The 25,291-nt window shown below is 46.0% G+C and overlaps 1 protein-coding gene across 1 annotated transcript; it reads left to right on the top strand.

Moving 5' to 3' along the window:
- The first annotated feature begins 524 nt into the window (after positions 1 to 524).
- Positions 525 to 5,273, top strand: LOC123180841 (ATP synthase subunit gamma, mitochondrial). The gene is made up of 9 exons (XM_044592999.1): positions 525 to 801; positions 1,810 to 1,853; positions 1,936 to 2,088; positions 3,093 to 3,206; positions 3,284 to 3,411; positions 4,170 to 4,292; positions 4,404 to 4,523; positions 4,726 to 4,847; positions 4,982 to 5,273. The coding sequence occupies exons 1-9, from the start codon at positions 695 to 697 to the stop codon at positions 5,049 to 5,051; spliced, it is 981 nt and encodes a 326-aa protein (XP_044448934.1). The 5' UTR covers positions 525 to 694; the 3' UTR covers positions 5,052 to 5,273.
- The last annotated feature ends 20,018 nt before the right edge of the window (positions 5,274 to 25,291 follow it).

Genomic DNA, 25,291 nt, shown 5'->3' on the forward strand with positions numbered 1-25,291 from the left:
GCCGGTTCTGGCCCGGCAGAGTAGTGCTTGCACGTAATTACTTGTACCACTACTTATGAAGGGTTTCTTTCACCCCTTTCCCTTCTTTAAGGCTTCCTTTGGTTCATAGGGTAGAAAAATCGTAGGAATAGAAAAGCCATAGGAAATGAAATGACATGTATCTCAAATTCTATGAGTAGGAGTAAGAAAGAAGATGCCCTTTGATTCACATCATAATATTTTTTCCATTAAGTCTAGGCTGATGTTTATTTTCCTATGAAATGTGAAGGATATGAAGAATTCTCCATAGGAATAGGATTCCATTCCTACAAACCAAAGGGCTCTGAAGGATTTTTTTTTATAAAAATCTTATCCTATGAAATCTACAAGATTCCTCTAAACCAAATGAGGCCTTAAGTAGATGATATGCACACACGTATATATTTCAGAAAAAAAAATAGATCACTAAAGTAGGGATCTAATAGGAGTATTTTTTTTTTCCGAATGGTAGATGCTCTAAAATTCTATTACAGGCACATTCTGCCTCAGCCCCCTTTAAAGAGGCCCTTCGATGCTACTGTAGGGCTCGTCCGGCGCCGCAACCCCTCCTCCCCCAAGCCTTTCCCATCGAGTTTGTTGAGGCGCAGCGAACTCGCCTACCATTTGCAAGAAATTCCAGATCCGCAAAAAGCAGAGAGGAACAACTCCACCGGCGATGGCGATGGCGATAGCGGCCCTAAGACGCGAGGGGCGGCGTGTCCTCCTCAACACCCCCTCCCCGGCAGCCACCATGGCTGCGCTCTCCCCGGCTGCCTCCCAGTCGTAAGATCCCCATCCATTTACTCCTTACCGATCTATCCTCCGCCTATATCGGTGGTTCTCTAAATATCCGGTCGGTCTGGCGATAGATCTGATCACGTGTTCTTCGTCAAATCAAAGTTGACCTCCGAAATGCGAGGCGCGTCTGACCTGTGTTCTGCGAATGTATGGCGCCGTTCCGCGTCTGTTTGCTGACGGTAGTTTGGGTTAAGGATCCGTGAAAGGTTCGTTAGGGTTTGAATTATCTTGGGAAAATGATATTGTAAATGGGATTCTGAATTTCTATCTGAGGAACGCTTACGATTTCTTGTTGGATTGTGTAATGTGATGATTCTTCTCGTGGTGTTGTGGTGTTTTTTTTTTTGTTGTGTCAAGGATACAAGATTTCGGACCATTTCTTTAGGTAATGGATGCGAGGAGACAAGATTTATGATTGTTTGGGATTCACCATCATTTTATTTGATGCCATTACTGTCCAAAGATTATGGCATTATGTTTTATTGTGCTTTCTTGCTTCGAACTGTGAACCGTGCATTATGCTGATAATTTGTGTTTAACTAATTCTTGAAAATTTATGTTTTTAATCCTTGCTTGCCATGCAAAGATATGACATAATGTTTGTTTTGTGCTCTCATGCTACCAATTGCCAATTCTACATATTCTGCTGAAAAGTTGCCGGCTTAGTGCTCCCGTGCTATGCAAAGGCTGATGGCATTATGATTGTTATTTGCTTTCACGCTACCATTTGTCATTGTTGCATATTATGCTCCTAAGTTGTGGTCCACTAATTTTGTAAAATATAATGTGTTGAAATTTACTGGTTTGAAGGTAATCAGGGCTTTGTTAATTTGGTTTCACTTTCCACACACAATGCCGTGCTTCCTGTGAAATTATTTGTTTGGATCACTTCAATATTCCACCATTTATTTGACAAATTCAAAGCACCGTTCAGCTGTTTGCATGATATTTATGTTAATGAGAATGTGACTATGTTGCATTTTGACCCTTCAGGCAGATTGCTCCGCTTGGTGCACGGTCCATCTCAACACAAATTGGTTAGTATTTTCATTCCAACCTGTTCTGTATAGCATACATGGAATGATGTCGTATTTATTGGCCTGAATTAATGATTTTCAGTGAGGAACCGCATGAAAAGTGTCAAGAACATCCAAAAGATTACGAAAGCAATGAAGATGGTTGCAGCATCAAAGCTTCGTGCTGTTCAAACAAGAACTGAGAATTCACGTGGTCTATGGCAGCCATTCACAGCTCTTCTTGGGGATGCTCCTAGTATGTCTTAAGCCATCATGTCATATCTTATACAATGCTTATTTTAGCATCTGTTGTTTAATTGCCAACAGTCTTGTCCATTGTTAGGCATTCTTTAACTTTGTGTTGTTTGTTAATGGACTGGTGGCTGTTCCTGCATGTTAGGAGACTTGTTGAACTCTTGAGTAATTATTTTAGCATGTAGATGTAGAAGGTCCAAATGATGTTAGGTGTAAATTCCTAATTCTGCATCTGCCTAGCGCCTATCTTGCCTAAGCGCACACCTGAAATCATGCTTAATCACTAGGTCTTACTGCTGTTGTCTAGTGCCATGGCACGCTTAAGTGCTTGGTGCCTGCCCTAGGAGTGCTTTTTCTAACCAGTAACATAAACATCTGAGCAGTAAATGATGGCACTTCTACTGATGTTATCTTCATTTTTTTCATGATAGATATCTAGCACATGTAATGATGTACTCTCTCCATCCACATACCACATATAAAAGCCCCCCCCCCCCCCCCCTGCACACACACAAAATTTGAGTCTATCTTGACCATGAATTCAGCTATTAAAATACAAGTCATGTGACATTAAAATTCTACCATTGTACTCACACTCCAAAAGAGTTTCCAATTGTATAATTTTTGTGACATATAACTCATATTTTATTAGTTAGCTGAGCTCTGATTTTGAGGGGGGCTTTTATATGTGGACCGAGGGATTAGTGATTGAAACGGGATATCTCTTTAGTTAAACATCTAATCCATTCAGCAATTCAGTGACCCACAGTTCTTAATTAATAAAGTAACTCATGATGGAATGGGCTCTTTTGACACCTTAGATTCAGTTAGATCTTACAACACAAACTTATCATATGCTGTTGTTTTGTTCTTTTTGCAAGACCATGAATACTATTCTTGCAGATGATAATGTATCAATTTCTTAGTTCATGTTTTGTTCTTCTTGCAAGACCATGAATACTATTCTTTTTCTTGGGTGGTTAAAATCTTTGATACAAACATCAGGTGTAAATGTCAAGAAGAATGTTATTGTGGCCATTACATCTGACAAGGGTCTCTGTGGTGGTATCAATTCTACATCTGTTAAAGTCAGCAAAGCACTCCAGAAAATGACTTCTGGTAATTTGGTTCATGGTTATATTTTGTTATTTATATGGCTTGTGCTCAAAACTATGGCTTATAACTCTAGTAATCAGGTCCAGAGAAAGAAAGCAAGTATGTCATATTAGGAGAAAAGGGGAAAGTTCAACTCATCCGTGACTCCAGGAAGCATATTGAAATGACAGTATCTGAGTTGCAGAAGAACCCTATTAATTACACACAGGTAACTGTTTTCCGGGCTTTTAATTTCTATACATTTGCTAATTGCAGTTAATTATGTGAACATGTATTTTAGTTGGAGAATTTGTTTTAGACCTTGTACCTTCTAAAACATTACAACAGAGCATGCCTCTATCCAAGTATTTTCTTTTCTGCAGTTTCATTTAGATGTAGGCTTTCTGAGTTGGCTTATTTGTTGTGCAAGTATTGTTGATTCTAACTGCATGGACAGCTCTCACATAAGCATTGTTGGTTTAGTCACACACATAAGCATTGTTTGTTTGCAGTGTTACTCTTCATTCCTATTTTGGTTTGAAAAGAATCTTAGGTAATCGCAATGCAGCTGGCTGATTCTACTTAACATAATTTGATCCACTTCTGTTCACTGAGCATGCATTAACATTTCAAGTAGTTGACATTAGCTGACTTTCGTTTAAAGTGTTCTTTCATATTTACCAGTTTCTCATTCTTAGAATAAAAGGCGCATGTGTTTTCCAGGTTTTATCTATGACCAACATGTAGTTCAACAGATATTTGATACTGTTAGAAACTTCACTTACAATGAAGCATCACTTATGTATCACATAATTTACAGTGTATTATATTGTTTAACTAACTGTTAGTCAAAGATAAATCCTGAAAGTATCTCTGCCTTGTATCATTGGACAGAGGGAGTATCTAATTCTGGGATCAATGGAAGGTTTATGTTTATATTTTCCCTCTGAGTGTGAATTTACTGGTTCTAAAATGATTTTTTTTCAGGTTGCTGTGCTGGCAGATGATATCTTGAAAAATGTTGAATATGATGCTATAAGAGTTGTTTTTAACAAGTTTCAGTCTGTCATTTCATTTAGGCCTACACTGGCCACAATACTGTCCCCAGAGGTGGGTGCTCGTTCTTGAGGCATATATGAATTTGTGCTTCCGTGACTCATGCTCGCTTAAATTTGTTACCAACTAAGGTAATGTTGGCTTCAATTCTCCTCTTTTTGGTAGGTTATGGAGAAAGAATCAGAATCTGGCGGGAAGGTTGGTCAGCTGGATTCGTATGAAATTGAAGGAGGTGAAACAAAATCAGAAATCCTGCAGAATCTTACCGAGTTCCAGTTTTCTTGTGTAAGTCGTGCGTCATCGCTTGACCCTTCTGTAGTTTCATCAATATTTGGGGATGATTTCTGTGGCATTGCTCCATCCAAATCAAGTTCCAAGTTATTAGCATGTTAGTCTAAGCATTTCTTGGATAGCACAAAAAATATTTTTGTAATTTTGTTGCCACAACATCATTGATAATAATGTTTGGAATTTGTACTCTTGGCAGGTTATGTATAATGCTGTTCTAGAGAATGCGTGCAGTGAGCTTGGTGCCCGTATGTCTGCTATGGACAGCTCCAGCAGAAATGCCGGTGAAATGCTTGACCGTCTTACACTGACATACAACAGGTTACCCTTGTAGCTTTCAGATTTTCAATGCATGAATACATTAATCTAATTAAAAGTATCACTTAACACATCAGCATCAGACAACATATATGTAAAAGGTGGGCGAGGATTCACCCTGTTTTATCTCTCTGCAGGACACGTCAAGCATCTATCACTACTGAGCTCACTGAGATCATATCGGGTGCCTCTGCTCTTGAGGGATGATGATGAAACTTTACGCTATCATCTTTTTTATTTTTCTGTTCCAATGAAGGCCACTTCTAATCTAAAAACAGCCTTTTGCATTCTCCTGTGAGTGGATCTGAGCATCAATAATTAGCCTGAATACGGGACGGATATGCCTTGTGGCGCTATCAACCTTGCTTTGTTTTGTTCAAAGTTCAGCAGATGTCCACTTATAATTTGAAGCAGACTTCTGTTTTTTCCCGTGAGCGGATCTTTGTTCTAAGTTGCAATAATTAGCCTGACTAAAGGAGATGCTTTAAGAATATGTCTTGGTCTTGTTTTGTCCAAAGTGGCATCATGAGACCGCTTGTACTCTGAAATGAAGCAATAACACCCGAGCACTTTTGATCCACAAAGTAGCAAAATGGGTAACAGTTGTAAAAAAGCTTGGAGCACTTTTGTTTGATCCACAAAGTAGCAGGCAACGTGGGACAAAAAACCTCACCAGCCAATCAAAATTGGCGGCTGTCGTGCCCATTGTTCTCACTTTTAGTGAAATTTCACTAATTTTGGACATACCTATATAATTGCCTTTTGGTCAAAATATTTCAGCAATTTCAGTAGTGAGCAGAATTTCAAATCATTTTTAAAGTTATCTTTGGATTTTTAAAATGTTTTGTTTGATCTTGATCAAATTCAAGTGAAAATTTTGGTCCTTTGGTCGAAATGATAACAGAGATCACTGAATGTCATTGAAATTTAGTGATTTTCGGCAATGGCTAAAATATTTCTGAAACTCAAAACCTGCCTTGCCATGTTGGCCAACGATCAATGATGTACATTTCAGAACCTGCCTTGAACTTATTTGGAATTGTTAACAAGCAAAAGTAAGGAGAAAAAAAATATCTGTAGAATATCTTGGATTTACATGTTCAGAAGCATTATTGACAATCAGCGGATTTGCAAACTGCTACCTATGACCAATGTGCAGCATCTCCTCGTACTTCATTACTCTGCCAAAGCCACGACCGGTTTTGGAACAACGAAGGCATGACAAGGAAGCAAACTGCGACCTATGACCAATGTGCACCATCTCCTTGTGCATAGCCATCTTGTCTCGGCCAGTGTTTTTCCCTTTGGCTATTTCTGCCGACATGTTTTCCTTGTCTTGCATCCAGGCCTTTAAAGCCTTTGTTTCGAAGCCCGCAAAACGGGCACAGGTTCAGGTCACGCAACCCCAGGGAGGCTGCGAAAGAGGTTGTTGTAGAAAGTCGCCTCGCCACCCTCGGCGAGAGAGGTGAGGCCCCGAGGGGCATCTTCAACAGATCCAGGCACCCGATGATGCGGAGCATCCTACGGTCATCCCCATAGACCTATCATCGTCTCATCAAGAGCCAAGAGGACCCATGACATGAGCACGAGCTAGAGCTCTCGAGAACGAGGTGACTTCTTTCCTTAGTGATATTACATATGATTCACTCGAGACATGGCTACTACCTAAGTCTGATATGCTGTGCATGATTAGGTATCAAGAGAACCCTCTCGAAGATGCACGTGAAGACGGACAAGCCGCCAAGTCCACGGATGAAAAGGAACGTCGAAAGGAGAAGAAGGCAGCTCCAGGACCCAGACATCCGACCCCAGCCCCGGACATCCGGCCGCTGGAGACATCCACTACAGCAACAATCCAGCAACCGAAGCTACAGGACCCGGACATGCGACCCCAGCCTCGGACATCCGGCCCCGCACCAGCCCGGACATCCGGCCTCTGCCCGGAAATCCGGCGCCCGTCACAGAACATACCCGAAGCTGAACCACTTCAGCCCGGACATCCAGCTCTTCGCGAAGGCCCGGACATCCGGCCCGTCGCCCGGACATCCGGCCCCGTCTGTCTGCGCACAGTAAAGGGCCGAGGCCCATGTACCCTTTCGCCCCCTAGACTATATATACTCCTCCTCCTCCCTCTTCCTAGGGTTAGCATTAGTTTAGCTCATATGTGAGATAGAACTTTGCTCATCCATACGGATCTACTCCACGAGAGAGACCGCGGTCCCTCTACGGAGAATATCACCTTGGATTCAAGACCCCCTCTTGGGTGGCCCCATCAAGACCTCCTCTAGGAGAAGAACCGGTTACCTTTGTATCGTCGTTTGTTGATCGTGAATCTTGTATCTCCTCTCGTGTCTCGAGGATCTAGCACATGTGTGACTATATCTTGTTGGTATGAGAGTTCCTCTTGTGTTTTCCCTTGTGTTTCCCCGTGTGTTCTTCGTGTTCTTAGTTGGGATCCGCTCCTTTCGTGAAAAATTGGCCGTATAGGGTTCCACCCTACATCACCCGATTTGCGGACAAGGTCGAGCCCCAGAGAACGACTATGCGGAAACTACTGGTGCAACCCGTTGGGACGTCGAAGCCCCCCGACACAAGCCCACAACGAGCTCATCGGTGGAAGCCCAAAGAGGTGCGGCAGGAGCGCGAAAGGATGCCATGGTAGGCCTGTCGGTGCCGCTAGTGGAATTGATGGAGGCCCGAAATGTTGATGAATGATTGTGTTTGTTCTGTGTATACAGGTAAGTATGTATTTTGTAATTAGGGTATTAGCCATGGATGGAACTACTCCTATACTATACGTGTTATATATGGGGATCCATGAGGTGAATACAATTGTCTTGCACCAAATAATCTCTTCACATGGTATCAACCGTTTTTCGATCCTTGCCGCGCCGCTCCTCCATCTCAGCCGCCGCCGCCCCTCTTGGCCGCCGCCATCGCCGCTAACTGCCGCCACCGCCGTTCTCCTCCCGAGCCGCCGCCGCCGCACCTCCTACCTTCCTTGGCCACCGCCGCCTCCTGCTGTCGCCGTTGCTCCATCTACCTACCCCACCACCACTATTGCCTACTCCTACTCCTCCTCCCAGCCGCCGATGCCCATCCCTGCCGAGTCGCCGCCGTCGCCTTCTCCCTCTTCTCCAAAACCCTAACCCTAGCCGCACCTCTCTCTCGCCATGACCTTCTTCGGGTCTTCAGCCCGCTCCTCCGGTCACTCCAATCCCTTTGCCGGCCCTGATCCAGTGACCATCCGTGACGTCCCCATCGCCGACCACGTCCCCATCAAGCTTTCCCACATCGCGGCCAGTTTTTACTCGTGAAATACGTACTTCAATCTTCTCTTTCACGAGTATGATCTTAGCGATCATGTTGATGGCTCCGTGAACTTCTTCGCTGCCCAATATGACTCCGAGTGGCTGGCGATCGATGCCACCATCATTCGGTGGTTCTTCCTCATCAGCTCCGACGATATCTTCTAAACCGTCGTGAGTGATGGTGACTCCTCCGCCGCCGTCTGGAGCAAGATCACCGGTCTCTTCACCGACAATCGGCTACAATGTCTTCCTCCAGCAGGAGTTTTTTGGGTTATACCAAAATGACTCTTCCATTGACGAGCACTGCATGCGTCCCAAGGCGATCTTCGATTAGTTGCGTGACCTCGAGTTCAAGGTATCCGATGAACTCATGCTCTACACTGACGACCGGCCTTAATGAGGACCTCGACAACGCCGCCTCCAGCCTCACGCTCCTCGCTATGCCGACATTCGAGAAGGTCGCCGCCGCCCCGGGTTTTGGCGCCTACCTCACGCCATCGGGCATGCTTCTTCCTACTCATCACCCTCCGCATCGCCCCTACACCAACTTAGTATGGCGACTGTGGTGGCATGTTCATGGACACTGGAACCAATGCTCACATGGCGGCTAACCCCAGTATCCTAATCACCTCTCAACCCACCGCCACTTCCACCCGCATTATTGTTGGCGATGGGTCCACTCTTCCCATTACACACATCATTCATACTGCTTTCCCTTCATCATTCGCATCCTTATCACTTAACAATATTGTTGTGTCTCCACACCTTATTAAAAACCTTGTTTTTGTTCATACTTTAACTCATGATAATCCTCTCACTGTTGAGTTTGACATGTTCAGTTTTTCTGTTAAGGATGCATGTAACCGGATGGTTCTGCACCGATCAACCCCGGTGATCTCTATTCTACCCAGTCATCGTCGTCGTCTTCCGCACCTGCGCCGGCCGCCCTATCAGCCGACGTGTGGCACACTCGTCTTGGTCACCCCAGCTCTGCCTCTCTCAGTCATCTCCTTAAGGGATATTGTAACGCCCAATATGCGACTATACTCCATACGTGTCGAGGCACGACTTGGGGCATAAGCGCATATTGGTATGGTTGCAAGAGTGGTTGTATCTTTGCTCATCTCATGTACTGAATAGATAGAATACTAGCTTTGGCTTACAATCGCCACAATGTCACACAAATATCATCAAGTAATACAATCATTCAAGATGAACACAGAGTCCGGCTACGGACGAAAACAAACGAATAAAAGACAACCACCCAAGCTAAGTCCCGATCGACCCTACTGGGCACCACTACTGATCGTCCGGGAAGGAAACGTAGTAATGGCCACGGTCTTCATCGAACTCCCACTTGAGCTCAGTGGCATCACCTGCATCAGACTCATCGGTACCTGCAACTGTGTTTGTAGTATTCTGTGAGCCACGGGGACTCAACAATCATATCACCCACGGTATCAAGACTGACAAAGCTTAAGTGGGAAAGGTATGGTTAAGTGGTGGAGTTGCAGCAAGCACTAAGCATTTGTATGGTGTCTAACTTACGCATACAAGAATAAGATGAGAAACTACGCAACGGTCGCAAACTAGTAATGATCAAGAAGTGATCCTGATGTGGAGTGGAACTCCATGCGGCCGATCTTTCACGAAAGGAGCGAGATCCCTCGAAGAACACGACGAACACGGGGAAGAACGGAGAGAAATTACAAGGGGGAAACACTCAAGAACAAGTCCAATCACACATCCACTAGACAATCAAACACACAAGATCCACAAGGTACATGAACAACAAAGGAAAAGATACAAGGTAGAGTTCATCTCCATGAGGAGGTCTTGAAGGGGGCCGCCCAAGAGGGGGTCTTGATGATATATCCCGCAGGATCTTCTCCTAGATGTAGGTCTTGGCCTCCATAAGGAGTAGTAGTCTCTCTCTCTCTCAAGAGTAGAGTGGTACAAGGAGCAAAGCTCTCTATCAAATGAGCTATCACTTTGCTAACCCTAGAAAGGAGGGGGAAAAGGTCTATTTATAGTCTAAGCCACGAAGGGGTAAGTGGGAGAGAGATACAAGGCCAAAGGCCCGGCTGCGCACAGGCAGGGTCGGACGTCCGGTCGCTCGCGGGGGTCCGGTCGTCCGGAGGGGGTCAGACTTCCGCTAATATCGTTCTGTCGCCGTGGCACCGGTCGTCCGGTCGGTGTCGGTCATCCGTGCGCTGGGACTTGTCGGACGTCCGGCGTTCGTCGGTCGTCCGGCCGCTGTAGCTTTCGTCGGTTGGACTTCTGGGCTGGCTGGAGCTCCAGGCGTCGGACGTCCAGCGTCGTCCGGTCGTCCAGTGGCTGTAGATCGTCGGACGTCCGGTGGCTCGTCGGTCGTCCGGCTGCTGGGGATTCCGCAGCTCCGTCTTCTTCCGTCTTCGCTTCCACGCTTCCCTCACAGATGGTGTAGTTGTTCCTTGGCGCTTGCACTCCTCCTCGTCGTCTGTGAAGCTCCGGCGATACCTATGCATGCACACGGGTGGAGTGTCAAGTAGTATACCATCCTCGAAGGGGTCAAGTGAACACGTGTAAAGGAGAAGATTCACCTTTATGTATGAGAAGTAGCGGTCGCACGTGTCACTTGCCAAACGGACTCTTGACATGGTGATGTCCATAGGATGCTCCGCATCATCTCCCCTCCCTTGGGAAAGATCCGACCTCAGATCGAAAACCAAATCACCATGGGAAAGAGATGGCTTCGCCGTGTAGGAGTGGACGTTCACCAAGTACTTGTCATCTAGAAACTCGAAGTGGGCACTCTCCAATGTCGCATCGTCTAGTGATTCCTTCAAAAGGAGCAAGAACAACAAACACTTGGAAAAACAAATGTGGTTAGCGTTAGTGCAACACCAAGCATTCAAGAGGTAATTCACCAAACAAGTGTCGTCATCATGCAAAGCATATGGTGTGACAAGGGATTGTGACATGGCATGTAAGCATATCAATCGAGCACAAGCAAAGATATCATGGGGACAAGCATGTAAATGTGAGGTAGTGATGCAAATATGTGTGTCAAGATAATAAGCATCTACCTCAAGTTCATAGCAAGCATGGGCAAAGCGCTCAATGAAAGGTCTATGGTAGGCATAGGAATCATTCACAACACCAAATAAAATGAAGTGTCTAAACACATGGGTCAAGTGCAAGACAATCCAAGCATAGTGTGCATAAGGTGTAGTGAATATAGTGTGGCACTCAACACAATAGAAAGAGCAATTGTTCATCATGTGTGAGGCAATCAAGGCAAGCATGTAGCACTCAATGGGACATGGCATAGGTGAAGGAATGACATTGTTACAACCAAACATGTGATAGGAGCAAGTAATCCAAGAATTGGATGCAACACACAAGGCATATATATCATGATGCATGGGAATGTGAAAATGGCAAGTCAAAGCAAGATCTCTAACAAGTGCGCAATCAAGTGGTCCAAGATGAACAATAAGTCTCACGGTGCAAGCAACACAAGTAGTATGATTCGCAATATCCATGCTCAAGAAAGATGTCACCTTGAAGGCGTGTCCTTGTGCATTCTTCACAATGCCGAAGTGGTAGGAAAGGTGGTGTAGAAGCGAGTCGTTGTCGCATGTAGGAGGCTCGCTCTCAAGAGCTCGAATGGTCAACTCACGTGAAGCGAAAGTCGACACAAAGTCCAAGTATCCTACACATGCACAAAAGAAAGCAAAGAATGTATGCGCATGGTAGATAAACACATCATCCATCATGATGGTTCTCATCTTATGCACATAACCATTAGAAGCACAAGTGCATGAACAATATGATGCAATAATGGCTATACTCATGGCACTAGATATATGGTGCAAAGAAGGAAGGCAAGCATGCTTCATAAGAAATATGTCAAAATCTCCAAAAATATGTGAGAATGCTATGGGGGCAAACTCATGAGCAAGACTATAATCATTGTTGCACTCAATACATGGCAAGTCATCTAGCATGAGAGAGGCAACATATGGAGAGATATGACAAGAAGCTATAACAATCATGTGCAAAGCATGGTAATGGTTGTCATCAACCGCGTGAAATGAGAAAGTATGAATCATCGGTGATGCAACAAGGCAAGCAATCATAGTAATCAAGTCGTGCAAGCTAGTAGTGCGAAGATGCAACATACTAGAGGAAATAAGGCAATCATGTCATGTGAGCAAATAATAGGTATGGGCAAGGCACATGACATATCGCAAGCACGGACACAAATCAAGATCATAGTATCATCATAGGTATGGGGCACAAAGCAAAACATGGCAATAGCAAGCAATATCTCCACCAAGCTTGCAAATACACATACAACTAGTAGAATCAATCATCATGTGTAATGCAAAGCATGGGTCACAAATGCATGGCAAAGGCATAGGAATGAGCATATCATGCAAAGTGAACATGGCAAGATGGGCATAGAATGTGTAATGGACAATAACCCATAGCCAAGTGAAGGACATGTAGAAGAGGTGCGCGAAGTTTTTGCGCGAAGAGAGCGGTGGGAAAGGCAATCCATGGGATCCCAAGTCATCATTGCTCTCTAGAGCCCGTTTTGTTAACTCATGGGATTGTGAGGTTGACAAGTATTCATGGGTACCTACACAAAAGAGACACAAACCAAAAAAATTGTGTGCGTGGTAAATGTACACATCATCCATCATGATGTGTATGTGCATGTGTGAGTTAGGACAAGATAAGAAATGCTCGAAGAAATTTGATGCATGGTATAAGAACATGTCATCCATCATGAAAGAATAGTTGTTATGTACAACACGATGGGGATGCAAATTGAGCATACTAGTATATGGCACAACAATATCATTATGATTCATGGGGAGCATATTGTGCACATAATTATTGGGATCATGCAATGGATGGGATGAATCAAAATCTCCTAAAATGTATGAGGAAACTATGGGGGTCTCCTCATGAGCAATATTGGAAACATCGTATGGAGAAAATGGACAACATCCAAAACAATGCATATCCGAAGCTAGGTAGTCATGGCATGGCATATGAGATAAATGATGGAAAGGGAGCATATCAATATCATCACAAGAAAAACAAATGCCAATAACCATGGGCTTGTCATCTATGCCATATGTGCAAATTGGGTTAATTTTAATGGCATATGCATAGTCACTACGATGAGATTGCAAGTGTGACATATGGTTGATCTCATGCATAGCATATGACAAGTCAAGCGGATTATCAAACATGATGTGACCTAAAGAATTGGCACAAGAAATCCTATGTATCATGGCATCACAACTATTAGACTCCACATGAGAATCATCATACTCATCGTAAATGGGCAAGAAATCATCACATAAGGAAGTCACACTAGCATGAAGCATGGAAATAGGTTGATCAACATCATGCAAGCAATCAGTGTCAAGAATGTCCACTAGTGGGACTAGAGCATCACCTTCACCTATGTTACCTTTTCCATTCCACTCAAGTGGTGTAGGTGAGGTGGGAAAGACCAAATGGTGGTCATCTTCATCTTGATGGAACCATGTGGGGGGTGCATCATATTCCACCATGGCCATCGTCTTGTCCAAAGGAAGGACGTAGTCGTCATGAGTCGGCGCGTCATCATATATGGGACCTAGCACCAAATGAGAAGACACAATAGAGGTAGAGGTCAAGTTATTAGAAATGCAAATGGCCTCATGAGACCTATCAACTATCTCACTCTCTCTATGTGGTGGTTCACTCACTCCCTCAAAATAGGTGCACTCAAACTCACATATGGTGGAGTCACTCATCTCACTCAAGTGGTGGGGGTTGTGGCTCTCCTCACATGGGAATTGGGTTAACTCGTCATGTATGGGGCTAGTGGTAAACTCACTCTCACTCTCAATATGGTGGCACAAGTCACTCAAGTCATCATACGTCGCCGTGGTCGAAGTGAAATACTCAACCATCTTATCGCCGTCACCATGGATGAAGGCCGAAGATGGCACATCATCACTCTCCTCCATGACCGAAGGGAAAATCCCATGCTCGATCATCTCATCATCGTCGCCGTGGATGAAGGCCGAAGATGGCACATCATCACTCTCGCCTCCAAAGATGGAAGCATCATCCTTGCTCGTCACCATGTCACACGCCTCCAAAGCTTGGTCCTTGGAGGTCTCCGTAGTTGTACTCGTCACCGCACCGTCTTGAAAAAGAGTCGAAGGAGACTCGGCATCATCAATGCCACAAAGAGGGATGGCGGTGAAGTCGAACTTGGGAGCATCGTCTTGGAGCTCATCAGGCTTGGACATCTTGGTGGTACTAGCCTCATGCTCGTCGTGTTGGAGCTTGGTCTTCGAGAAGTGTGCTTGTGGTGGAGAAGCCTTGGCCTTCATGAGTTCTTGTTCCGCCTTGAGAGCACCAATGTAGTTGTCGTCGAGGGACTTGTAGTTCTCGAGGAAGATAGTCTTGGAGATGTCGTTGTTCAATCCCATCATGAAGTGGAACTGCATTGACATGGGGTCGTCCACGCCGGCATGTCGCAAGGCATTCTTCATCTCCTTGAAGTACGCGTCGATGGACTTGGATCCTTGGGTGGTGTTCTCCAATTGGCGTAGAAGTTGTTCTGTGTAGGTTGGAGGCACAAACTCTCGCCGCAAAGCTCTCTTCGTCTTGGGCCAACTCATGTCGTAGGTCTCCGAAGGTGTGTGAAGCCACCATGTCGAGGCGTAGTCGTGGAAGTTTCTTGTGGCGCACTTCACTTGATCTTCGGAAGGAACTTGATGTAGCTTGAGGTAGTCGTCCATTAGGCGCTCCCACTCGAGATACTCCTCGGGTTCTTGAGTCCCATAGAAAGGAATCTTATGGTCGGTGTCGAGGTCGTAGTAGCTCGTGGAGGTCGCGGACTTGAGCTTGGGGAGCTTCTCTTGAGCGTAGTCTTGGGGTGCTTGTTGGCGAAGATGCCGTATGTCTGTAGGCGAAGATGCCTTGAAGTCGCTTGGCGAAGATGCCAAGGGCGATGGTGAAGTCGTTAAGCGGTTGTTGGTGTTGAGCTCTTGACCTTCACGTTCTTGTTGGTGATGGTGTCGATGCCGATGTGACCTTGCCGGAGATGGTGCTCGGAAGCATGTGTACGTGAGCGTCTTCTCGAAGATGAGGAAGATCGCTTGTAGGACTTGATGAGGGCTTTGATGTCCTCCATTTGAGTTGCATCTTGGCGTCGAAGTTGTTGTTCATGGCATCAAACTCGTCGTTGTTGTTGTAGACCGAAGGTGAAATGCCTTGCCTATCCATCACAAGACTCGAGTAGAGGTGAGTAGGAAATGAGATAAACAATCCCAAGTTACCTTTTCCCAAAGTTGAGGATGTATCCCGTTTCACTCAATGTGAGATGAAAGAATAGTGGAATTGGTACCGGACTTGTTCACTCACACCTATCAAATAAAGCTTATGGAGTAGCTCGGTGAGGATAGTGGCACAAAAATTTAATGAAAAATGTTAGCAAGAGTCAATAATGTTGAAAGAGATTCACAAATTCGCAAGTGAAACAAGTAGACCAATAGCAATATGTGGCACACGGAAACACACACACACACGGATAGATAAATGGGGTCGTGCAACCAAGGAATGAGCACAAAATGTGGAATCCACGGAAAACGCTCGTGTTGCACAACTCAAGAGAGACGCTAGCACGATTGCTCAATAGGCGGATACGACACTTGTGCACAACCTATGATATGCAAAATGGATAAACTTTCTATCCCAAGTATGCTATATGTGTATTGTTCCCGGTGTTTGATCCAAGATGATCGGATATGACAATCTTATGCAATGTGGTAAGATGCTATGGCTATTGCTTACAAGCTCTTTGTTCTTTCTCTTTTTGCTTAAAAGCTTATTCTTTTTTTTTCCGTATGACCACTTTGCGAAATGCACAAACCAAGATAGCAATTGTGTATATGCGGGAACAAACTTGTGACACAAGAGATGACATGATGATACCAAGATGATATGGTAAGTATGCAATGGAAGGTGTATCGATGATCACTAATGTGCACAAGTAACGTTGCCGGGCAATACTCAAATGGCTAGTCTCGATAGGCAAGTGACGCAAAATGGGCTAGTGGTTATGAATGCAATTGCAAGGGGAATATACAATGGTGTCGTCGAGGTTACCGTCGAGAATTTCTCGTTTGTATGCAAAGGACGAATGATGGTGAAGTGGTCAAAGTCGATGATGACCTCGTGGCGATGATGAGTGGCGGTGATCTTGATGTAGATACCAAGATGATGCAGACTCGTCCCTAAGTAGCCTAAACACCTTAGGAAACGGAAAAACCGCGAACTCAAAATCTCAAATGACAATGTCAAATGGTGGTAGCGGAATGCTATGGTGGTTTGCACTCGGCAATGCGGAAGCTCAATGGGATTGCGGAAATGCAATGGTGGTTTTGGAGTACGCAATGCGGAAGTGGAGGGTAAGGTGGTGGACTATACACGGTGTCGGAGTTGGAAGCACGGTCCCTAAGTAGCCTAAACACCTTAGGAGACACAATTCACAACACAAACAAAATTGGGTTAAGTTGGGGTGGAAGAAGTGTATGGTGGGTAAGCCTATGCGGAAGTTGCGGTGGTGGTTGATGAAGAAGCAACTGTCCCTAAGTAGCCGAAACACCTTAGGAGACTCGAATCACTTCTCAAGCAACCACTAATGCTATATGGATCAAGATGGGTTAGGTTGCGGAAGTCGGCGGTGGTGTAGCGGATGATATGGTGGAAGCCCTAGGCAAAGATGCCAAAATTCACAAAATTTGATGGAGTCAAATGATGTTGGTGGTATTTTTGTGGGAAGGGGGATGTCAATAGCTTCGAAACGAGCTAAAGAACGTCAAAATCGGAGTTCGGATGAATTAGTTATGGGCAAAACAAAAATCAGCCGAAGTCAATATCTACAGGTTACAGACGTCCGTAAAAGGATGGATGTCCGGTCGTCGGACGTCCGGGAGGGCTCGGAAATCCGTAATTTTCATTCTGTTGGCAGGTTCCGGTCGTCCGGAAAAGGTCGGACGTCCGAGGGTCGGGGTCAACGCGGGATGCGAGTTTCGGGACGCGATTTTGGGCGGAAAATGGGGATTTTGGGGCAAAATTGAGGAGATTTCGTGGATGAAAGATGAGGAAACTTGGGGAAATGCTAGATCACTCGAAACCAAGCAAATCCATGGATCAAATCCAACAAAACTTCATCACACCAACAAATCACAAAAATTTTGGGGCTATTTTTGGTGGGGATTTTCGAAAGGGGAAGAACAGAACAAAATCAAGCTAGAAAACAAAGTGGGGAGGCTCCGAAATCGTGATCAACGTGGCTCATGATACCAAGATGATGTGGAGTGGAACTCCATGCGGCCGATCTTTCACGAAAGGAGCGAGATCCCTCGAAGAACACGACGAACACGGGGAAGAACGGAGAGAAATCACAAGGGGAAACACTCAAGAACGAGTCCAATCACACATCCACTAGACAATCAAACACACAAGATCCACAAGGTACATGAACAACAAAGGAAAAGATACAAGGTAGAGTTCATCTCCATGAGGAGGTCTTGAAGGGGGCCGCCCAAGAGGGGGTCTTGATGATATATCCCGCAGGATCTTCTCCTAGATGGAGGTCTTGGCCTCCATAAGGAGTAGTAGTCTCTCTCTCTCTCTCAAGAGTAGAGTGGTACAAGGAGCAAAGCTCTCTATCAAATGAGCTATCACTTTGCTAACCCTAGAAAGGAGGAGCAAAAGGTCTATTTATAGTCTAAGCCACGAAGGGGTAAGTGGGAGAGAGATACAAGGCCAAAGGCCCGGCTGCGCACAGGCAGGGTCGGACGTCCGGTCGCTCGCGGGGGTCCGGTCGTCCGGAGGGCGTCGGACTTCCGCTAATATCGTTCTGTCGCCGTGGCACCGGTCGTCCGGTCGGTGTCGGTCGTCCGTGCGCTGGGACTTGTCGGACGTCCGGCGTTCGTCGGTCGCCGACCGCTGTAGCTTTCGTCGGTTGGACTTCTGGGCTCGCTGGAGCTCCAGGCGTCGGACGTCCGGCGTCGTCCGGTCGTCCGGCCGCTGGGGACTCCGCAGCTCCGTCTTCTTTCGTCTTCGCTTCCACGCTCCCCTCACGGATGGTGTAGTTGTTCCTTGGCGCTTGTACTCCTCCTCGTCGTCTGTGAAGCTCCGGCGATACCTATGCATGCACACGGGTGGAGTGTCAAGTAGTATACCATCCTCGAAGGGGTCAAGTGAACACGTGTAAAGGAGAAGATTCACCTTTATGTATGAGAAGTAGCGGTCGCATGTGTCACTTGCCAAACAGACTCTTGACATGGTGATGTCCATAAGATGCTCCGCATCAGATCCTGAACTACTTACGTTCAAACGTAACCCCACCGTGTTCTCTTCTCGAACCTCATCGAAAAGAGACCATCACGATTACACACGCGGTTGGTGTATTTTAGTTGAGTTTGGTTTCAAGTTCACTACAACCGGATATTAAAAACTCCCGTCTGCCACATAATCGCGGGCACGGCTCTCGAAAGATTAAACCCTGCAGGGGTGTCCCAACTTAGCCCATGACAAGCTCACGATCCGCGGAGACAATCCTCCGTCGGGACCCTCCGATCAGACTCGGAATCCCGGTGCACAAGACATTTCGACAATGGTAAAACAAAACCAGCAAGACCTCCTGATGTGCCGACACCCCGATAGGAGCCGCACGTATCTCGTCTTAGGCCACGATCGGATTGGCTAAGTTTCCGGCTGGCACACCCGCTGGTGGCCGCGGCTACTGCCAGTTTGGACCAACACTCATGAGGAGCACTGGCCCGGGGGTTGATTAAGAATCCTCGGGTTAATTACTCCCTATGCAGAATTTTAATTGCTATTAGGCAAATGGTAAAACCAAAGTTGGGCCTTGCTGGAAGAGTTTTATTCAAAGCGAACTGTCAAGAGGGGCCCATAAACCCTCACCGTGTTAGGGACGCAAAATCAAGGAACATAACACCAGTATGACGGAAACTAGGGCGGCAAGAGTGGAACAAATCACCGAGCAAAAGGGCCTTCCACCCTTTACCAAGTATATAGATGCATCAATTAAATAAGAGATATTGTGATATTCCAAGATATCCATGTTCCAACATGGAATAACCTGCACTGCACCTGCAACTAGCAACGCTATAAGAGGGGCTGAGCAAAGCGGTAACATAGCCAAACAACGGTTTGCTAGGAAGGTGGGTTAGAGGCTTTTCATGGCAACATGGGAGGCTGTATGAACAAGTGGTAGGTAGCGCGACATAGCGATAGAACGAACAACTAGCAAGCAAAGATAGAAGTGATATTGGGGGTAATGATCATCTTGCCTGCAATGTTGTCAGAGGTATCGAATCTTTGCTCCTCGTGAACGTACTCGACAGGGTCCTCGTTCATGAGCTCATCTCCCGACTCTACCAAAGCAAGAACACAAGCAATGGAACAACAATCAATCACGGTGCAATGCGCAAGCAACATGATGCAAGACATGCATGGAATGCAAGATAAGATGTGCAATGCATATGAGGTGCTTCGAAGGGGTGCAAACGAGATGGAAGGAGAAACGATGAACATGGCACAATCTTGGTAACCCAAGCATGCCACTGGATAGATTGATAGATTTAGGTTGAAATCGATATAAAGATCACCGGAAACGGATGCACGGTTTGAAAATGACAAGCCAAACAAGATGCAACACAATCTGTTGAAAACAGCAACATGGCCACTTAGATGCACAGTTTAAACATGCTACAACACCCAAACATGAAAACAAAAGGCATGGAAGTGAAGTACATATCAAGCACTACAAAACATTATTACTGAGCTACTGCTAGAAACCACTAGAGCATGACTAAAACAGCATGGCAAAAATGCAAATGCTAAAAGTTTTACAGACTTCGTGAAAATATTGGACATGACAGAAACAACATCAGGTTGCAATGTTCTGAGCTAGTAAACTACATGTTACAGGGACACATCATGGCAAACAAGATCATGGCATGTTAGAACTAAATGCACTTAACAAAACTCCCTTACTGAACTTCTTCCAAAGATCTATGAAAATGATGATAGCATCAATGCAAACATGGCAAGTGATATGACTGATTTCAGACAGTAGAATTCGTGGCATGGCAGAAACAGATTCATGATAGCATCTTTGCAAGCATGTTTAACTCAATACAAGGCATATCATGGCATGCAATGAATTCTATCATGAAGTAGGCATGATGAAGAGCATGATCATGTGCAAAACTACCCCATAGCATATTTGCATAAATATATACATAAAAGACAAAACAACAACATGATGTAAAATGATATGTGTGCAAACTTGCTCAAATGCAGAAAATAATGCCACCACTGGATTGATGGGATTTTTCTACCCCAAAAAATATATGTCTAGGTTGCAGTAGAAAAATCCCCACAATTATGCAAAACAATAAACTGCCTAAAATGGAATATACAGAAAAGGAAATACCCTAAATGGATATGTCCCGATCTGGTCTTGCCAGATAAGGAAAGGCCCGAATTGGAAAGATTCCATTCCCTGAAATGGAATATGCCCTGGAATTAAAATAAAAGAAAAGAAAATAAGGGGAGAGGGGATGACAGGTGGGTCCTGGTCCCCTGTGGGTATGACAGATGGGTCCCGCGGGGTCCCACAAGGCGGTGGCTTCGGCGGCCTCCCAGAACAAAGGAAGCATAGGAGCGGACGGCTGCTACGCGACGCGGCGGCGAGGCTCGCTGGAGCTGCCTCGGTGGCCTATTGGAGCGGCAGAGGGGCGCATCGGGGTCGCTTGGCGATCCCGCACTCGCGGGTGCCACTAAACACACTGGACGACAACGGAGGCATCGCCGGCGATGACTTGCAGAGGTGGCGGGGACGGAGACAAATGCGGCGAGGCAAGGGGCTAGGCGAGGAGTTACGTGCACTGATGGATGCTACGCGGCACGGCGAACGCGGTCGACATGAGTGGTGGGGCCAGTGAGGTCGGAGCATTCGTCGGCGACGAGGTCCGACGGCGGCGGGTTAGGGCACGGACGGCGACGTGCTTAGAGCATGCAAAAGAAGGGGAAAAGGATGGGGAGGTTTGCATGCTCACCACAAGCACGGTGGTGTGCTTGGTTACTCCAGAGGAGGTCGGAGACGGCAGGATTTGGCCGGAAGCGAACGACGATCGAAGCGGAGGAAGACGACGAGGAAGGAGTTGGCTTGGCGTCCCTCGCGGCCGTAGGGGAAGTAGTCGACGTAGACGACGTCGGCGGACTTGACGGACACGGTCGTTGAAGCAGAGGACGACGGAGGTCACAACGACGACATGGCAGCGCTCTCGGACGCGTTTGGGACGCAGTCGGGGCGGCGGATCTGGTGGCTATGGTGGCCTGGCGGCGGCGGCTGGAGGTAGAGGGAAACCCTAGGGAGTGGGTGGACAATGCGAGGGGTCTTAAAGGGGGCTAGGGCAAGCTCACGGTGGCGTGGCCGTGGCCATGTGCGTGCATGGCGAGGGGGGACCGAGGAAGGGGAAAGGTGGGTGCGGGCTACAGGGGCTCGCTGACTGGTGGGGCCCCTGGCACCATGTGTCAGCAAAGCAGCTGGGGTACGCGGGCGTGCGGGTGAGAAAGGGCGAGAGGGGCTCGCGCACGGGTTGCTGGGCTGGCTGGCGCGCGGGGCTAGCTGGGCCGGCCTGGAGGCCGAGGCCCAAGTGGGTGCGAGTCTGCTGCTGGGCTGCACGCCTGCCGCTGCTGTTTTACTTTTACTTTTTCCTCAAACAGGAAAATGAAAAAGGAAAGCACAGGGGAAATGGAGAGGGTTGTGAGAGATATGAAAATATCCCCTTGACCCTAGAATTATGCCCTATTTAATGAAATTGATTTGGGCATTTTTAGAGGTAGAAAAATAGAACAAGTTTGAATTATGTTCAAACTTGGACCATTTTTGAACCTAACCAAAACATCTTCAAATGAGCTAAAATTTGCCAGAGAGGTTTAGGGCATGGTGCTAGAATTTTGGGGAAAAGTTGGACATTAATGGAGGAGTGAAAAATGGCACTTGCCAAAAGAAAGAAAGAGAAGGAGAGGTGGTGATGCATGGAGGGGAAAAGAGATGATGCCATGACTCACATAGTAACATGTCACAATGCAATGTGCTACACCATGAAGATGCACATGATGATGAGAAATGCAAAATGACACCAAGCACAATGCAACATATGATGAGGCCAAGATGCAACAATTAATGGCAAAATGAAATATGACAAGAAATGATAATACAATGCAATATGAAACAAGGCAAAACCCTAAAATGAAACCAACAAGGAGGAAACCACTTGGGATTGATCATGACAAGGTTGGATACATTGCCAAATATGGAAGTTTTACAACTGGGGGTGTTACAGATATTCGTTTTCATGATAAAACCGATGCTCACACATGTCATGCTTGTCATGTGGGTAAACATGTCTGGCTTCCATTTAGCTCGTCATCCACCATACATCATTTCCTTTTGAGTTAATTCATAGTGATGTTTGGACATCTCCTATTGCAAGTAATACTGGTTACCTATATTATATTGTGATCTTAGATGATTTTTTGCACTCTTTGTGGACTTTCCCCTACGACATAAGTCCTTTGTTGCACGCACTCTCGTTGTGTTCTTCTCTTATGTGTCCATCCAGTTTGGCCGCTCCATTCATGCACTACAGACTGACAATGGAAAGGAATTCGACAACCTTGCCATTCTCTCCCTCCTCAGCTCCCATGGCACCATCTTCCACCTCACGTGTCCATACACCTCCCAGCAAAACGGTCGTGCCGAACTCATTCTTTTTTTGACAGAAAGACTGTAAGGGAACCCCCTACAGTATAATTGGTGCAACAAACCCAAATTGCAAGTACCGTGCCTTGAACCTTGGTGGGTGGGAAGGCATCGGCCCCTTCCCACCACTAGGCTATGCATTAGTCTGCGCCGAACTCATTCTTCGCACCCTAAATGACTATGCCCGCACTCTTTTATTCCATGCCAACATCCCTCCTTGATTTTGGCCTGACGCCCTAGCTACAACATCTTTGCTCCTCAATGTTCGCCCTTGTCGCATTCATTGGAATTATATACTGCATCTGTATTTCAAGACGCTACGACTGCTCATGCACGCGGGGGGGGGGGGGGGCGTGTTGACGGATGGTTGTGTTTGTTCTGTATATGCACATACATGTATTAGGTGTAGTTGTCCTGCCTTGTCTCCCAAGTATGTATTCCGTAATTAGGGTACTAGCCGTGGACAGAATTAACCTTGTACGTGTTATATATGGGCACCCATGAGGCGAATACAATTGTCTTGCACTAAATATCTCTCCACACGGAAGGTTGGGGCGAAGTTGATACGGGCATACAGCGGAAGCCGGGAAGGATACAACGGCAACCCGTCGGTGATGCGAGCGGAGGTGGTGACGTCACATGCCCTTGTAGCCCTTGGTTCTGTGATTCCTCAGTAGCGGTACAAGGTTGGAGCTCGGAAGCCCGTATCCAGGCACACCTTCTTGTGTGGTACTTGTGTATGTCCTTTCTTTGTGGGTTTGTGACATTGTTACATCATAGATCACCATGTATGAGGAAGAAGCTAGCGAACCACCATGCGCCGCCAACCCCTTCCTCCTCTGTGATCCTTCTGCCGTACTAGGAGGTGCCTGCGGCTAGCACGAGCTTTTCGGAGGTCGGCAGAGGGTCACCATCGGGTCTTGCGAGCTTTGTGGAGCCAGTGTTGCTCTCACTGCCCAAGGGTCGCGTGGAGTGAAAGTGCGTTATATCGAGTAGAGGGGGGGGGGGGGTGAATAGGCAATTTTGACAAATTCGTCACTGAGGAAATACTACTTGAGAAATTTGCTAAGTGACAAACTACAAGCAGCGGAATAAGTACTCAGGTGCATGCATAACAGGGTGGTAGCATAGTCATCATGATGAAATGAAACATACACAGAGCACAGGTAGCAAGTAAAAGATGATAAGCAGGCTGAAGACAAAGTGACTGAAGAAATAAGATTGAGGAAATTGGGAAAGTCTTCAAACAGTAACGATCAATTTCATCAACACATGAGCGAGGAAATGAAAGGGTTGAGGAAATAGAACTAGTAGCTCGGTGAAGACAATGATTTGGTAGACCAGTTCCAACTGCTGTGACAGTTCTACATCTGGTTGGAGCAGCTAGGTATTTAAACCAAAGGACACACAGTCCCGGACACACAGTCCTCACCGTATTCTCCTTGAGCCAAGGTCACACAGACCTGGCCCAATCACTCATGGTAAGTCTTCACAGGTGACTTCCAAACCTTCACAGACTTGGTCACTTGGCGATCCACAGTTCCTCTTGGACGCTCTAGACCATGACGCTTAACTATATGAAAGATGCACAATCTTCAAAGGTAACAAGCATTGGTTCCACATAGGAGCAATCTCTTCAGTGATGCTCAATCACTTTGGGTTGTAGGTGTTTGGGTTTGGGTTTTTCCTCACTGATGATTTTCTCTCAAAGTCCTCGGAGGATGGGATGCTCTCAATGAAAAGTGTCAGTTTCTCTCAGAGCAGCCAACCAATTAATGGTTGTAGGGGGGCGGCTATTTATAGCGAGGGAGCAGCCCGACATGATAAGACATAAACGCCCTTCAATGATATGACCATTAGATGGATAAGATATTAGGGAACACTAGGCATCAGACTACTGCAAATTTGCATCTATCAGACTAGTCCATAGCCATTGGATAGGAGAGTGTTGGAGCGTTGGATGAGAATGCTCTGTTACGTGGTAGTTTCCACCTGATTAGGAGACAAGTCCTCGTCTGATTTTATCACTTTCCTTATTAACTGCTCCCAAAAAAACGTCCTAATTAACTGCTGCCAAAAAACCCGTCCTAATTAACTGCTCCCAAAAATCCATCCTAATTAACTGCTCAAAGATCTGTTTTAGGTTCCCTGCTGGATATTTGAATCAAAATATTGGAACATAGGCTATTCAAAATTTGAGTGCTTGAAGCACAATACAGAAATGTTGGAAGCATAGTTGATTAATGTACAATGAAAAGTGT

This window comes from Triticum aestivum, chromosome 1D (assembly GCF_018294505.1).
Source record: "Triticum aestivum cultivar Chinese Spring chromosome 1D, IWGSC CS RefSeq v2.1, whole genome shotgun sequence".
Taxonomy (NCBI): Eukaryota; Viridiplantae; Streptophyta; class Magnoliopsida; order Poales; family Poaceae; genus Triticum; species Triticum aestivum.

Bases quoted from the DNA above. Each gene is read 5' to 3' on its own strand.
- LOC123180841 (XM_044592999.1), top strand. From the start codon at position 695: ATGGCGATGGCGATAGCGGCCCTAAGACGCGAGGGGCGGCGTGTCCTC. The intron at 2,089-3,092 runs GTATGTCTTAAG...TACAAACATCAG, and splicing joins TCTTCTTGGGGATGCTCCTA to GTGTAAATGTCAAGAAGAAT. The intron at 4,524-4,725 runs GTAAGTCGTGCG...TACTCTTGGCAG, and splicing joins CCGAGTTCCAGTTTTCTTGT to GTTATGTATAATGCTGTTCT.